General features: G+C 41.2%; 1 protein-coding gene across 1 annotated transcript; it reads right to left on the bottom strand.

The window, feature by feature from the left end:
* Positions 1–7,134: 7,134 nt before the first annotated feature.
* Positions 7,135–14,528, bottom strand: LOC126272305 (uncharacterized). The gene is made up of 2 exons (XM_049975079.1): positions 14,320–14,528; positions 7,135–7,405 (listed from the first exon to the last, which is right to left on the bottom strand). Exons 1-2 carry the CDS (start codon positions 14,483–14,485, stop codon positions 7,206–7,208), a joined length of 366 nt encoding a protein of 121 aa, XP_049831036.1. The 5' UTR covers positions 14,486–14,528; the 3' UTR covers positions 7,135–7,205.
* Between the last annotated feature and the right edge of the window lie 1,657 nt (positions 14,529–16,185).

Genomic DNA, 16,185 nt, shown 5'->3' with positions numbered 1-16,185 from the left:
ATTTAATCTATCCTGGTTACGAGTCACCTAACCACCATGCCATGCATACGACGTGGCTGAACGCTGAATATCAATGTGTTCACGCTGTTATCACAGTTAAAATTAAACGATCAAATGCTCTCACTTTAATTTCTGAGGGATGGACAGCTGTGTCCGGACGCAAATTAATTTCATTGTCACGATACCAGAACCAATTTTCTTCGAGAGTATTTGTCCTTGGAGACATTCCAGTTCAGTAAGAAAATAAAGCATTCAAATTCGGTCATTACCTCAGGCTCAGTTGCAATCGAAGCAGAAAAAAACAGGAATTCGGCTGTATCTTTGCAATTGTTGGGCTGGAGTTTTAATATGTTCTGAGAAGCTGATGAAGAAAAAAGAGGCTATTTTAGTATCCACTGTTTCCCCTTCAGTACGTTTCGATAACACAGCAACAGTTCTGTGTTTAAGAACACACGGGAGAGACTTGAACAAGCAAGTCTCTTACTACTACCAGTGTCGACTGCAATCACCCAAATGAGTAAGATAATGTCCTATTGTCAAGTGTGCATCATCACTTTACTAAAATTATGGTAGAGGTAGACCTTCTGAAAATAGTTGAGCGTTATCGCCAGAAGACCAATTATGTATTACGTTTGCAATTACAAGCAGAACAAAATCCACGTGCAAGCCTAGCCATGCTGTGGCACATCTGCTGGAATCAAGTATAAAGGCGCTATCGTGAATGCAAAATATGAAAGACATGCTCTGCAGTTCATCAGCTCATTGCGTCAATTGATGTGATACGTATGGGGTGACAATTATTGAACTATATTTCAAAAAACGTAAATTACTTACACACTAAGGTATACACACACTTTATTCAACATGTAAACGTTACTAGAGGTATTCGGATTTAGGTTATGACATGTTTGATATGCCTGCCATCATTGGCGATGATGTGCAAACGAATACAGAAACTCTGCATGATCTGCTGAAGTGTCATAACAGTGATGCTGTCGATGACCTCCCGAATTGCTGTTTTCAGCTTTGGTATTGTTTTGGGGGTATTTCTGTACACCTTCTCTTTAGAACAACCCCACAAAAAGGAGTCTCAAGTGTTCAGATCCGGAGAATATGGCGGCCAGTCGAGGCCCATGCCAGTGGCCTCTGAGTACCCCACAGCCAGAATGCGGTCCCCAGAGAGTTCCTCAAGGAAATCAAACACTCTCCTGCTTCGATGGGGTCGAGCTCCGTCTTGCATGAACCATATCTTGTCGAAATCAGGGTCATTTTCGATCCAAGTGAAAGTGGGGTTCGTCGAGTAAACCAAACCATCCACGCACATGCTAATTCCCATCATACCCCACGGCCAACCATGCAGTTTTAACGTCCTATTGCATATAGTTCAAGAATCGTCACCCTGTAAGATAACGTATCGTGTCTAAAGTCGCTGAATTTGGAGATTGTGATGGATGGCGCATGGGACAATCCATAGTAAAATTAGAAACAGGCTCTTTGCTTCAACAACTAACAAATTAGTTACAGTGCAGTGGAACTTACGGTATATTGCAGGCAATGCATCAATGACTTCAAAAACTTTAGGAAGCTCCACTGGTACGCTATGGTTCAGATCAAGGAGACTGATAGTGAAATTTTGAACCGAAAAGCACAATTTTTATTTTGATTTCTGTGCACAAATTCATGACCACAAGCAACAGTTTTTGATAAGCATTATTTTTTACTTTCTCATTAATTTTCTTCATACATTGTTTTTTATGATTAAATTTACTATTCAAATTTGAAATAATTTCTCGAAAATTTCGGACAAAACTACTGGCAAATGAAAGAAAGAAAACAATGTTAACTACAGCATTTACAGGTAAATAAAGGAACATTCATGATGATTTTCACAATCTTTATTCGCTTTCATTTACTTCACATTATGAAATGTATGTCTGTATTTGTTCAGTCGTCGTTGTTCCCGTTCTTGCAGTAACTTTTTCCGGCTGCAACGATGTCGGAGATTTGATGTTCATGGCAGACTGGCCTTAAAGTATGAAAAATAGCAATATTTTCATTCTGTATAACAGTTTTCCTGTGTCTTAATTCAAAATAAGCACCGTTTATAGCAAAATAGAAATTCTCAAGGTTTACTTCACATTTTTTCGAAAATCGTTGACTTATAATATAAAACATGGGGATGATGTAGTAAAAATAAAAAAAACAGTACTGATCTAATATTTAATGCTGCAAAATGCAATTTTCTCAAAAAAAAAGATAAAATTTTTAAAAAACATAAATGTGTCATACATAGCTTCAATATTTCTTCAAGGTCATATAAAACATTTTTCTGTTGCTCAGAAACACCTTTCGAATTTATCACCAATAACAGGAAACTCTTGCCTTTGATCATAGTGATGAACATTATGTATCGAGTACAAAATAAAAACAACAGTTATGTTGACTTTTGTGTTGTGCATTTAAACTGTACTTACATCAAAGGTAATTGCTTTGGTTGCATAACACGACAGGAGCAACGCGATCAGCTCATTTTTGTTACTTACAAAATGCAATTTATATTCTGTAAAGATATAGAACCGCAAAGGACTTGTACAGAGGCGGCTGTTGGGTGAGAGCAGAAAAGCACACGAACACCATAACTTTTGGTGTCTTTTGGAGTTCTGCCTATTTTTCTTTAAATGCTGTTAAATATAACATAGATGTGATCTGCAACACGCGGCGCCAAATCTATCCCGCAGTGCTACATTGCTACTCCCCTAGACTCTGTGAAACTTGGCATCAGGGTCGCGTACACACCTTCAGTTGTGCATAATTTTAGGGAGCTTTTGAGCATGTGCAACTGGCGTGACGTAATTGTCTTATGGGCGAAATACGTATGGATTTCATAAACAATGTGCAAGGCTCGTGGTGTGCACAGTAAGCCCTTACCACACAAATACGAGTTTACGTCAACGCTGCGAAGTGGTAGCACACTGCAGCAGACTTTTATCACTTTCGCTCCTTATAAATCCAGCTAAACGGTAGCACACGCTTCAGATGTGCCAGTTCACTCTTTATGTAGTAAAATTAAATTCAATACATGATGAAGTTACATCGAGAGAAAAACATATTTGTGGAATTATGAGTGAGAAATAATATATTAACCTTTTGAGGCTCTGAGAACCATAAAGTACATCATTGCCGATTACGAGACTACAGCATTTATTCATGCTTCTGATATCTGTTAATCTTGATGGGTCAGGTTTATATGTGCTGTAGGCCCACAGTGTACGTATGAACATTCACGAAAAGCTTTCTCAGTGGGTTCTTTGATGTTCTGTTAAATGTGGGATCCATGACAGTGTGTTCTGGCCCTTATGGTTCTCATCGCTTCATTTCTATTCGAGTGATCATGTCGGTAGACAGTACTACAAGAATTTATTCATTCCCAGTTTGTGTTTGGAGTTGGTTTTTTATTGTGCTGAAGTCTGCTTTCGTAAGTAGTGCCAACATGAACTCTATTGAATCTGTTTTAAGTGCTAACAGAAAAGAAAATTACCAGGAAAAGTTAGCTGTAAAGGAATTAGGGCCTCCTAGATTAGATCCATTGACTGAGAAAGTGAAGAAATCAAATAAGGTTAATACAAGCGAACAACGAAGTGTAGGCCTATAAAAAGCGTAAGTTGTTGTGTGAATGCAACGTAAGAATGTCTTATTTTCAGCCCGCAAATTAATTCGCTAACTGATATATGTGTAGGGGATCTTGTCCATTTCTCCGAAAAAATAAAATAGCATGAAAACTCCCACTTACACAAAAATGCGAAACAGAGAGTAACAAAAGCTTACAAGTCATTTCTTTCTTGCCCTAAACTGTACTTAATTATGTACATAATAACAAATTTACCCAAAAACAGTTCTCTCTTTTTTTCAGACAAGTTATGCACATTATTACTATTATTATTGTAAGTAATTATTTTTATTATAGGCAGTGGCTGTAGTTGTGTAAATATGTTGATTAGCGTAACTGTTATACAGGACATGCTTTTAATTTCACACTCTCACATTTTTTTGAATCTAAAAATTTGTGAACATTCAGAAAATATGCTCACGACTTCTAGCGACCGCTACACACATCGACTGCTTTGGTCGCGCGTGTTATTTCCGTTCGCGCCATCTAGAGATACAGTTGTGGCGCGAATTGAGTGACTGTGCTTTGGCAAATAGATGACATCAACAGTCAAGTTTGTGCGCGCCGCTTGGAGCGCTGTGTTAATATTTATTACTTACTCCTTGAGGTTGTAATTCATTCACTTTATGTGTATTTTTCTTGCTGTATATATACCACGGTCACATACATACAGCACTCACAGCACACAACAGAGGTTGTTACTGTTTGACAGCTAGAGCGACTCAAGCGCTCCAAGCCGTCCGAAAGCAGGTATGACAAGCGTCGTAAGGATATTGTATGTTTTTTAGTTATTTTCTACTTAATTAACGGAATAATTGCTACATTTTTTAGCTACACGCGTTAGTAAAATACCAAGAGACATGAATTATCGTGAAATATAGGTAAAAATAGGCGAATCATGCTAATTCAATGACATAAGGTGCAACTTATTTTTGAAGAAATACTTTCGAATATTTGTACATTTGCAGCTTATTACAGTGTAGGCAGAAAATATCGACACATATTTCATTCATGAGAAGCATTTATTTCTATTGCTGTCTGTTGTTATTATCATACGCACTTTTTTGACAAATTTTTTTTATGGAGTATAATGATTCGCCCATTTTTACACATGTCTCGTCTTGGTAATAAATACTTTTCTAAATGTAATTACTTTTGCATCAAAACCGAATGCTTTGAAGATTCCTGCCGTTTGTGGCTCAGATTTAGCAATTGTGAAATTGGTTTCTTCTTTGTTGGGAAACACTTTTATTGATTTTGACAATTTATGACGACTTTGTGGTTATCCCTGAGGATACAATTGTGGCGGCTTATTTGGAACATTAGATGATGTAAGTATTACATCCCATGTAGGTTTCTTCCTTTCCACAGTCATTGATTTGGCTGAAAGTGTAGGGAACAAAAGTGTGCTTTGTCCGCTAGATGCACATAGCCTTTTTGCAAAAAGTCAGTTCTAATAGCGTTTACTAGCAATTTTTTTGATATTAAATGAAAACACATTATTCAGTAAATATCTGTACATTACATGAGAATCGCAAATAAACTGTATTGTAATGTACCGTTTCGCACCTCCCAGCGTCCTTAGGAAGCTAAATAATGCCAAAGGCGGTGTCATTTTTTATTTATTGTCGATTTTCATGGCACTACATACACTTCCTATTTTAAAAAGTATGTTACAAATCAATATAAACTTAGTATTTGCACTCATCGTATTCAGGAAAGTAGCTTTCTGGCCGCTTGGGGCGTTGCTATCGCTGCAGGTAACAAAAACGAGTCGGAGTGTTGCGACTGTTCTGTTCGAATGTGATATTTACATGTCGCCTATAGCAACTGATTTTTTCCCTTCCGTAATTTGGTAATAATAAAATGTTCAGGCCTGTTCTCAGTGAATGACTCAGCAAGTACAGATAGCATTAAACGATCTAATATTCCCGTCAGACTAATACTGAACCTTGCACACTTCTAATTATATGAAAAACAAACAAACAAACAAAGAATAATGTTCGTTCCCAGTTGCTCTCTTACGCATTCATTTGTGTTTCTTTTCCTACCAATGTTACCACTAATACCAACAGTCCTATCATCTACACCAAAACTACCCAGTCGTAGTTTTGGCAGAGCGCAACTCCACTTACGCCACATCGACAGCGCAGCCAACTATTCCACCTGAGCAAGCATGGTGAAGCATCTCAAAGTATCCACTTGCAAAAGAAAGGGGTTATTGGTGCCGTTAAAACATATATTGTTCATTTGTTCTATAGTATTTATTTTTTTCGTTTACATTGTAATTTTAGGAAGTTCCTCATCTGTTACTGTGTAAACTGACGATAGTTTAATTGAATACTTCAAAAGGAGCAAGGAGACGAACGAAAGCCAATTTGGCGGGTAATATTACAGCATTCTACGCGTAGTGAACTATTTAGTGTGCATGAAACATGCTGAAGGTCGAAAGCTTAGGAAGATAAGCAAGTCGCAGATGACACTGCTCAGTGTACTCAAGTGCAGTCGACTCTTGATTTGAAGAACTCAGGTCCGCAACTCGTGGTTTTACTGCCTCTGGATCACGGGGCCCCGGTTTTGATTCCCGGGCGGGTTGGGAATTTTCCTCTGCCCGGGGCCTGAACGCTTTTATGTCCCCACCATCGCCATCATCATTCGTGAACGTGGCTAAAATTGGACTGTGTAAAGACTGGGACATAGTACGGGCGCTGATGACCGCGCAGTTCAGCGCCCCACAAATCAAACATCATTATTATCATCTTGAAGAACTCGATGTGACCTCCAGCAACGCCCTATCCAGGCAACAATACTTAAATTGTTTAAAAGCTGGAAGGAAACTAACAGAAATTGAACCAGTATACTTTATGAAGGATGCTATTAAAATCCAAATGAGACTGTTCAGGGCTTTTACAAATCATCGCTGAGAATGACGTCGTCGGTAATCAGGGTATAAGATGCTTGTGAAGTATGGAAAAGTTTCCAAGCTTTCTTCTGCACCCTCTAGAGCTACGTTCGCTGTGTTAAACTTTCAGTCTAACGCCGTCGATTTGCAAACCTAATAACCGAACATATCTCCTTGTGGATGTATCTTTGTACCAAATCAGCTGAATTTAAGGTACATTTAATAGCACACTGTCTATGTAAATAAGCGTTTGGGATTACAGAACTCATTCATATTGTCAGTTAATATTTAAGGTTCTATAAACGAAAAGTTTATTGTGAGACTGATGGATAACGTTACCTATTACATAAGTGTTATTGTTGTGTTATGCAAGACGAATTTCATGATAAAATTTAATTACATCCTAAGTTGCACAAGTCTAATACCCAGCTGTTGTTCGTCTCGTTTCTTCGATTTCAGACCCAGCCACTTCCCACTCTGCTAGTAGACGCAAGTTTAAAGTAAACCAGTTGTTTATTCACTTAACTATCAAATGGAGGTGTTTTCAGAAACAATAATGAACAAGAAGAGGGGAACGTGAGGCCTTTATTGAACATCAGCATTATACAAAAGTGAAATAGAGTTGGTCGGAAGTTCTCAGTACAAAACGATGCCCTTCTTGGTCCAGTATTCTCCAAACTTCTTCCTGTACTCTCTGGTGGGATCGTATCTGTCCTGGATTTTCTTGCTCGCGTCGGCGTAGCGGTGGCTGAATCTTACGAAATACTTGAAGAGCTCGTCCTTCTCCACAGCATCACATTTCGCGCAGTTGGTTGCAGCTATCTCAGAAAATTTGTCTGCGTGCAGAAAAAAAACCCAACACATTAGTATCCCTTCAGTGCTGTAACACACAAAACTCGCAGCATACAAGGGTTGTTCAATGACATTGGAACGCTGATGCAAGGTTGTGAATATGCCATCTAAAATGTAGTTTATCGAGTGTATGTGCTTGTGGTTTTATAGGTGACGATGAGAATGAAAGCAATAACGTTATCTGAAACTTCCTGGGCGATTAAAACTGTGTGCCGGACCGAGACTCGAACTCGGGACCTTTGCCTTTTGCGGGCAAATGTTCTACCAGTTGGTAGAGCACTTGCACTTGCCCGCGAAAAGCAAAGGTCCCGAGTTCGAGTCTCGGTCTGGCACACAGTTTTAATCTGCCTCGAAGTTTCATATCAGCGCACATTCCGCTGTAGAGTGAAAATTTCATTCTAATAACGTTATCTGTTGGTCATTCCAGTATTAATGAAGGGTCGTCACACAGTTGCACATAATTACAGGCCAAAGCCATTGCCGTCACTCTATTGTACAATTATGTGGAATATGTTATACGCTCACACAGTATCAAGTTTCCACATAGAAAAAATCTTCTCTACAAAAATCAACATGGATTCAGTGAACATAGATCTTGTGAAACACAGTCCTGTCTGCTCGTTTAAGACTTCCAGGTCGTCCGTGTTGATGCCGTGTACCTAGACATCAGAAACGCATTCGATACAGTTTGTCACAGACGTTCTGTGAGCAAACCACAAGGTTACCGAGTAATGGACTGGATTTGGAACTGAATTCCGGACAGAACTAAATACGTTGTTTTTTACGGGACGAAACTGACGGATTTAAAAGTAATTTCAGGAGTACACCAACCGAGTGTTTTGCGGCCGTTACTGTTTACTATACATTCACATATCATGGATAACGTCGGGAACTGCGTGAGGCTATTCACAGACTATACTGCTGTCTGTGCGAAGGTTGCAATGCTAAAGGCTGCAGTGAAACTCACAAAGACCTGTAGAGTATTGACTATTGGTGCAAGGATTATCGATTGACCCTGAACGTAAATAAATCTAGTGTACTGCCAATAAACAGGCGACAAGAAGCCCTAATGTTAGATTACACTTTTGGCGACAAGTCACTGTAAACCCTAACTACCATAAAAAACCTAAGAGTAACCGTCTATGGCGACGTTAAGTGGAATGATGACATAAAACAAATACGAAGGCTATTGGGGAAGTAAGGTCCGATCGATCGCGAACTGGAAACGACAGTGAAAATCCAATACAGGTTTGCACAGATGTGTTGAGCAGCGCCTCTAGTGTGCCTGTCGAAGGCGTCACCTCGCTCCTTTCTCTACTGAGTGCACAGTGAGCGCATAATGATGCCTTTAACAAGTGTCTCCCGCTAAGTATGGGTGCCTGCTGGGAAGTTTCGCCTTCTTTCATGCAACCCCACGTAACATAGATGTCATGCATTTCCTTCTTCATGACAAATTCTCGACTGAACATTGCAGGGGCAATGAGGACGACCCTGCAGCGTTTTCGATGGGAAGTGTTTGATCACCTACCTTACTGTCCGGACTTGGCACCCTCTGATCTTCATTTCTGCTCACATTAACCGCTGACTATGAAGACAACATTTTGGCACAGACAACAAACTGCAGACCAGTGTATAAAAGTGGCTGAAAGCACAGGCCATTGCTTTCTATGACGAGGGTGTTGGAAATTTGACACAATGCTCTGACAATGTCTAAGTCGCTGCCGTGGCTTTGTAGGAAAGTAACTGCAAATAAAACATTTTTGATTTTCACTGTGGTTTCCATAACTCACCCAATGGGAGTAGCATTCGAAGTACAAACAGCAGATGCAGGGGTGAGATTCAGTGGGAGAATATTACGGAAATGTAATTCAGCTACTAAATAAGTGGTGTACGAAATACTCGTTCGACAACTTCTTGGAAGTTTTTCATCAGTCGGAGACGCTTTCTGGCAACAAGGCACCGTGCAAACTGGTGGTGGCTCCATAATGGTGTGGGCTGTGTTTTAATGGAATAGACTGGGTCCTCTGGTCCAAGTGAACCGATCACTGACTGGAAAGGGGTGTGCTCCACTACTTGCATTGATGGACTTTATGTTCCAAAACAACGATTTCATCAGGCCACAACTGTTAGCGATTGCTTTTAAGAACGTTCTGGACAATTCGAGCGAATGATTTGGCCACCAAGATCGTCAGATATGAATCTCATCGAACTTGTACGAGACATAATCGAGTGGTAAGCTAGCGTCAAAAATTCTGCGCCGGCAACACTTTCGCAATTGTGGACGGCTGTAGAGGGGGCAGGGCTCAATATTTCTGCGGGGGACTCCCATTGACTTCTTGAGTCCCACCCACATCCAGCTGCTGCAGAAGTAGGTCCGACACGATACTGGGAGGTATCCCATGATTTTTGTAACCTCAGAGTATAGCTGCAGACTATGAGTACAAGAACAATGTTAAAATAATATTGAACGTATATGTACTTGAGGCTGACGTATTACGCACTCATTTTACTTAGTGTTTTTGGCGTAGTATATCGTGTCAATGATTTCAAAACATTTTGGACAGATGTGTCAACCTCCCACTCCTCTGTCCTCAAACTTCAATACCCTGGGAATTGGAGGGCCCTGCATGGAACTTCGCTCTCAAGCATTAGAGGGCTACAGAGGGGCCGAGCGTCTGACAGACAAATGGTGGGGGCGAGAGTTTACAAGCTGTACTTTGAGAAAGTCAAAACTGTATGCTGTCAGAATTATGGCTCAAATTTTGGTGTGAGATCGATTTCTCGGGCAAATATCTTCGAAATATGCTTCATTCTCTTAAAATATGAGGTCGAGCTGGCGATGTTCCTTGTAACTTGTATTAATAGAAAAGATAGAGATAATCCACCGAAGAGTGACTCGTTTATTCACGAGATCGTTTCGTAAGCTCGAGAGCGTTACGGCGTTGATCAACAAAATCAAGTATTGGCAGAAACTTCTTCAACTTATGTAGTCCTGTTATCCTCAGTTGCGTGTAATGTTACGGTATGTTGATAGTTTTTACTTTTGGACTTTCTAATTGCAAAGTTGTGATGCTATATACATAGGCATGACATGCAGGAATTTTAAAAACGGTACAAAGAACACATCAGGTGTTGAAAGTATGAAACAAACCATTCCACATTTCCAGAGCACTTAAGATGCCATAACCAGCATCCTAAAAACATGGAACAAGATATGAAATTAATCAGAATAAACAACCATGACAAATAACTTATGCAAGTGGAAGAAAACTTTCACATGCAGAAAGCCATTGCTGGAAACAAACATGTGTTAAATGAGCAAACATACACAAACAAATCATAGATATCTCAAAAATTACACTAAAAGCTTGGCAATTACATTCCTTGTTTGGAAATAACTTTTGACAGTCGTCGACACAAACAAAATATAGCTTCCGACGAAACGCTCAGTACCTGGTGCTGTGAAGTCTGGGAAACAAAAACTCAAATGACAATTACAAGAAGAAAAACAGCGACAAAAGTGGAACAAAAACACAATATGTAGAACAGCATCTACGGAACCTGGAAGTAGAATTTAAAATAATAGTACATCATAGAAAAACCATCTACCAGAACTGTTTGTAACCTATATCTATATTGTCCCAAAATATAAACTAAACAGTAAAAATATGTACACATTGCAGGACACTGAAGATGCCTTGCAAAGAATAAAGGTGAAACGCGTATGACACGAAAATTGTGTTTCATTCAGTTGTAATTAGCAGGTCCAAAAGTAAAAATTATCAACATGCCGTAATAATAATTCAGTGGGAGTAGTTACGAGGTAGTCGTTGTGTATAACGGAGAGGTTTGCTGTTGAAATTGCGAGAGCATGTGTTGCAAGAAAAGTCGGGTAACGTATTACTTGTTCTCACATAGTTCTCGCGAAACAACCATGACGAGTAAATAAAATAAATTAGACCTCATATGGAAGTCTATCGAAGGTTGCTCTTCCCATGTCTGCTTTTATAAATGGAACAGGGAAAGAGAGAATGTGTAGCGTCACCGGAGGTAACTTTCCCCAAACACAGTAAGTTGTCTTGCGGAGTACAGATGTACGAGGGTAAGTCAATTATTATCCGCAAAGTAGTTATAAAATTTAATTGTAATCAAATAGGAAACTTACAAGAACATCGTTTTTCGACATAGTCTCCTTGCGTTTCAACGCACTTGGTACATCGTTGTACAAGTTTCCTGATGCCCTCATAAAAGGTTTTCGGTTGAGCTGAATGCCAGGAATGCACCGCTTCTTTCACTGCTTCGTCCGAGGCAAATCGACGACCCCTTAATGCCTGTTTGAGTGGAACAAACAAGTGACAGAAGGGGCAAGATCGGGACTATATGGAGGATGATGCAGAACTTCAAATTTGAGTTTCTGCAGCGTTTCAGCAGTGTGGGCAGCAGTATGCGGACGGGCATTGTCGTGCAACTTTAACACAACGCCTTTTGACAGCAATCCTCGGCGTTTGCTTCGAATTGCAGGCTTTAGCCTGGCAGTAAGCATCTCACTGTAACGTACAATGTTTATTGTTGTGCCCCTTTCCCCATATGTTCCAGTACTGGACCTTGTCCGTCCCAAAAAACCGTAAGCATCAGTTTTCCTCCTGACGCTTGGGTCTTGAAATTTTTCTTGCACGGCGAATTTTAATGTTTTCATTCCATACTCTGCCGTTTACTCTTCGGCTCATTATGATGGATCCATGTTTCGTCACCAGTAATGATCCTGTCTAAGAAGTTGTTCCCTTAGTTACCATAGCGATCCAAATGTCTTTTGCAGATGTCCAAGCGCGTATGTTTATGCAACTGTGTGAGTTGTTTTGGCACCCATCTTGCACAAACTTTGTGAAATTCAAGTATGTTGTGGATGATTTCGTAGGCAGAACCGTGACTCATTTGCAGACGATGTGCCACTTCGTCACTAGTCAATCGTATGTCTAAGAGAATCATTTCACGTGAACGCTCAATGGTTTCTTCATTTGTGGCGGTAAACGGTCGTCCGGCTTCTTCATCGTGCGTAGCACGTGTGGGACCATTTCGGAATTTTTCAATCCATTCGTAGACACTCCGTTGTGGCAAATACTGTTCCCATACTGGACCGCAAGTCTTCAAGGAACTTCGGTCCCTGACACGCCTTCCAACCACAAAAAATGAATCACTGAACGTTGCCCTTCTTTGGTGGAAACAGACAGTGGGACAGCCATGATTAACAGCTCGGTAGCCTCCGAATTTTACTGTCGGCACTACAAACACTGGCAGATGACGTTCACCGGGCATTCGCCTTACCCATACCCTGCCATCGGATCGCCACATTGTGTACCGTGATTCGTCACTCCACACAACGTTTATCCACTGTTCAACAAATCGTCGAACGTCTACGCTCCTTACACCAAGCGAGGCTTTGTTTGGTATTTACCGGCGTGATATTTGCAGTAGGACAAAACTGATGACACGTTATTGATATATAATGAAAAGAGTTTAGGACCTAATGCCAAATCCTAGGAGACGCTTGATACTTCCTGGTTCCATTGTTCTTTATGGTGCCGGACATGACGCATTGCAGGCGAGACATCAGATATGAGCGAAACCGTAACATTGCACTTGGCGTGAAATGTAGGCTGCAAAATTTGGCAAGTAAGATGACGATATTAACAGTGTGAAAGGCTTGGTTTAAGTGTTAAGATACGCATGGTAGCCGCGTCGCATGCATCTCTGCCAAACTGAGTTCATCTGTCATCTTTGTTAAAACAGAAGTTGTGCTGCAGTGTTTATGGAAACCTGATTAGTATTCGTCTAATAGGTTTTTGTAGATAGGTAGTTTGTTAGCTGGTCGTGAACTATATATTTTGAGACCTTGGGCAGTGCGGGAAGAATGCGAATTGGTCCGTAATCAGAGGGTACATTGGCAACGTCCTTTTTTTGGTAGTCGCTTAACTAGTCCATGTTTCCAGGTCTCAAGGGAAACGAGATTTAGGAGTGGTTGAAGATATCCGTTATAGTCGGCAGTTGTGGGCCAAAATTTCGTCATTAGGACTATGATGACTTCGTGTCCAGTTCATACTGATCTGACACGCATAATGGCTTTTTTGACGATATTGCAAGTAACATGCTTTAGATAGAATTTTTCGTGGGTACGATGTTTTACCCCCATGAAGTAATGAATGAATCTCTGTTTCGTTTGTGGTTTACTTGCGGTTGTAGGTAACGTGAAGTCTTCGGCTGGGACAATGGGATCAGCTGCCGCTTGTACTTTTTCTATACCATAACCACAAAGGTTTTTCCATAGAACAGCTGGTGTATTTCTGTTGTCAGTTAATGAACGGACATGCCCGAATTTATTATTTCTCACAGCTTGACTGACTGTTTCGCTTTTGCTTGTCAGCAATATGATTTTCAGTCATCGGGTGCAGTTCGTATGCGTGACACGCAGTGTCTCTGAGGTTCATGAGTCGGTTTAGTTCTTTAGTTAGCCAAAGTGTACATTTCTTACTTCTCCAGTCTTTATGGAAGCTTATTTGTCATACAGTTGAGTTAGTTTGTTAGTAGCCCCATGACGTCTTTTGTTTATGTCCGAGAAGGGAACGTAAGACGACTCCCGAACTATTTCCTGATCCTAAGTGACAAGAGCAGATAAATCAATGAAGTTCGGCATGTAGTCACTTGCGGTTTCTTTCTGGGACATTCAAGTAAGTCATGAAAATTATGCCATGGACAGATACTGGAACGCGTGTAAGAAACAATAACATCTTTGCTACTGTAGCTGTGTGATACATGTCACGAAGAACCCCACTAATGCCTGTTTCATCATGTTTACGGCTTAGATTAACGAAAGGACGGTGAACGGAAGCGCCGTAGGACTCACCCCTGAGTTCGCGCAGCACGTCGCTGCACCTGTCCAGCTGATCTTCCGCTATACAGGCGATGACATCGTCGTCCTTCATGTCCTTGAATTTGTCGAGGTACTGGAAGTAGCGAGCCAGAACGGCAGGAGCCACTCCCAACAGCAACACCACGACGCAGAGCCTCATGTTGGACGTGGAAATCACCGGCGCGTAGCGACACGCAGGCAAGGGCGCGGTCTTTTGTAGACTTCCCCGCCTTAACGAGAGCCAACGGCTCCACCAAAACAAACAGATAACCGCTTCTCGATACGAGGGAGAGCTCTGATGACCTGTTAACTTCGTAGAGAAATCAGCAGACTAGAAGGCGACGACCGCGATGGTTCCACTTAGTTACGAACTATTCTACAGCAGTATCACAATTACGTCGTTGTGTTTACTAATGACTGCAAGCAGGGAAAAGACCTCGGATGCTCTATCGAGTCCCCCGCAACGTGTATGGAATCGCCTTCCAAGGTACTTTTAAGTGTGTTGTGGAAGCTCGTGGACGATAGAGAAAGGAGAGGAACAGACGAGACATCATATCAGCAGGAAGTTTCTTTTCTCTTCGTTTTGCTGTGAGTGTTCCAGAGAAGGAAGGAATTAAGAATAAGTTTTGGCTACTCGTCAACGACGCAGTCTTCAGAGATGGAGTAATTTAATAAAGTCAGCGAGTGGTCAGGCGGTATATATCATGAATGTGGATAGTAAATATTGTTGAAAGACCAACAGGAATCTTTCGCAACAAATAGGTGTCTGGATACTTTTGCTCAGAGACTGTAGTATCGTCAGTTTCTCACATTCTTCTGCAACTCAATAGATATTCCAACGAAAACTACTCTTAAGCCTCGACACCATGCACTACATTGATGACTAATGATCCTTTCCACAGCGAAATGAATGCACTGTGTTGTCCTAGAGGATCTAAACAGAAGAATCACATGCTTGTGTTCGTTACGAGGGAAACTGAAGAATAAATAAATCTAAGAAATTTCTCACTTACTGTTGAGTTCCTCATATTTAATTATATGAAATGTAGCGAAGACTGAGGATCATCTTCAGATCTACGCAGTGGCGCATAGTCATCCCTTAAAACGCACATAGGGAATTAGTACCGTAACACATTACCACTGACCGGTGAGCGTACAGTGTTCAATGACTTCAAGGACCGTACTCCAATGCAAAATCATACCTACCCACAACATAACAACTGGACTAACAAGACGATGATGTTTGACAATATTCCTGAGTATATTAAGTGTTCAAACCTCTTGTCGTGTGACAGTATGTCCAGCATTGTCGAACATGATCGGTTTGGTAATGGAGATGGGCGTTTGGCGTCATTGGCCGGAAGGCCCCTTGCGGGGCAGGTCCGGTCGCCGTTCTGCAGGTCTTATTTCATTCAACGCCACATTGGATGATCTACGCACCGGACGGGGATGAAATGACGATGAAGACGACACAACACCCAGTCCCTGAGCGGAGAAAATTCCCCGACTCAGCGGGGAATCGAACCCGGGCTCGTACGACGGCAGTGCATCACGCTGACCACTCAGCTATTGGGGCGGACATCGTTTTGGTGGTCAAGGTGTAACGGTCTAGAGGCACAATGTTGCAAGAGCGTACTGACCTCTAAATCTTTGAACACGGTACGCTCGCTGGTCAATATTGTTGTGACACTCTAATTCGATGTGCGTATTTTCAGGGATGCAGTCCACCCTGACTTCATTTTTGTGGATGACAAAGAGCGATCGCATCGAACAGTGCAGGTGGAGGAACGCTTGAACATTCGGCGAGTTGACTGGCCTGCCAGTTCCCTAGACTTAAAATCCATCGAGCTCAAATGGGAT

The sequence above is a fragment of the Schistocerca gregaria genome, chromosome 5, assembly GCF_023897955.1.
Source record: "Schistocerca gregaria isolate iqSchGreg1 chromosome 5, iqSchGreg1.2, whole genome shotgun sequence".
Classification (NCBI taxonomy): Eukaryota; Metazoa; Arthropoda; class Insecta; order Orthoptera; family Acrididae; genus Schistocerca; species Schistocerca gregaria.
Note: the sequence above shows the minus strand (reverse complement) of the source record. Positions and strands in the feature narration are given on the sequence as shown.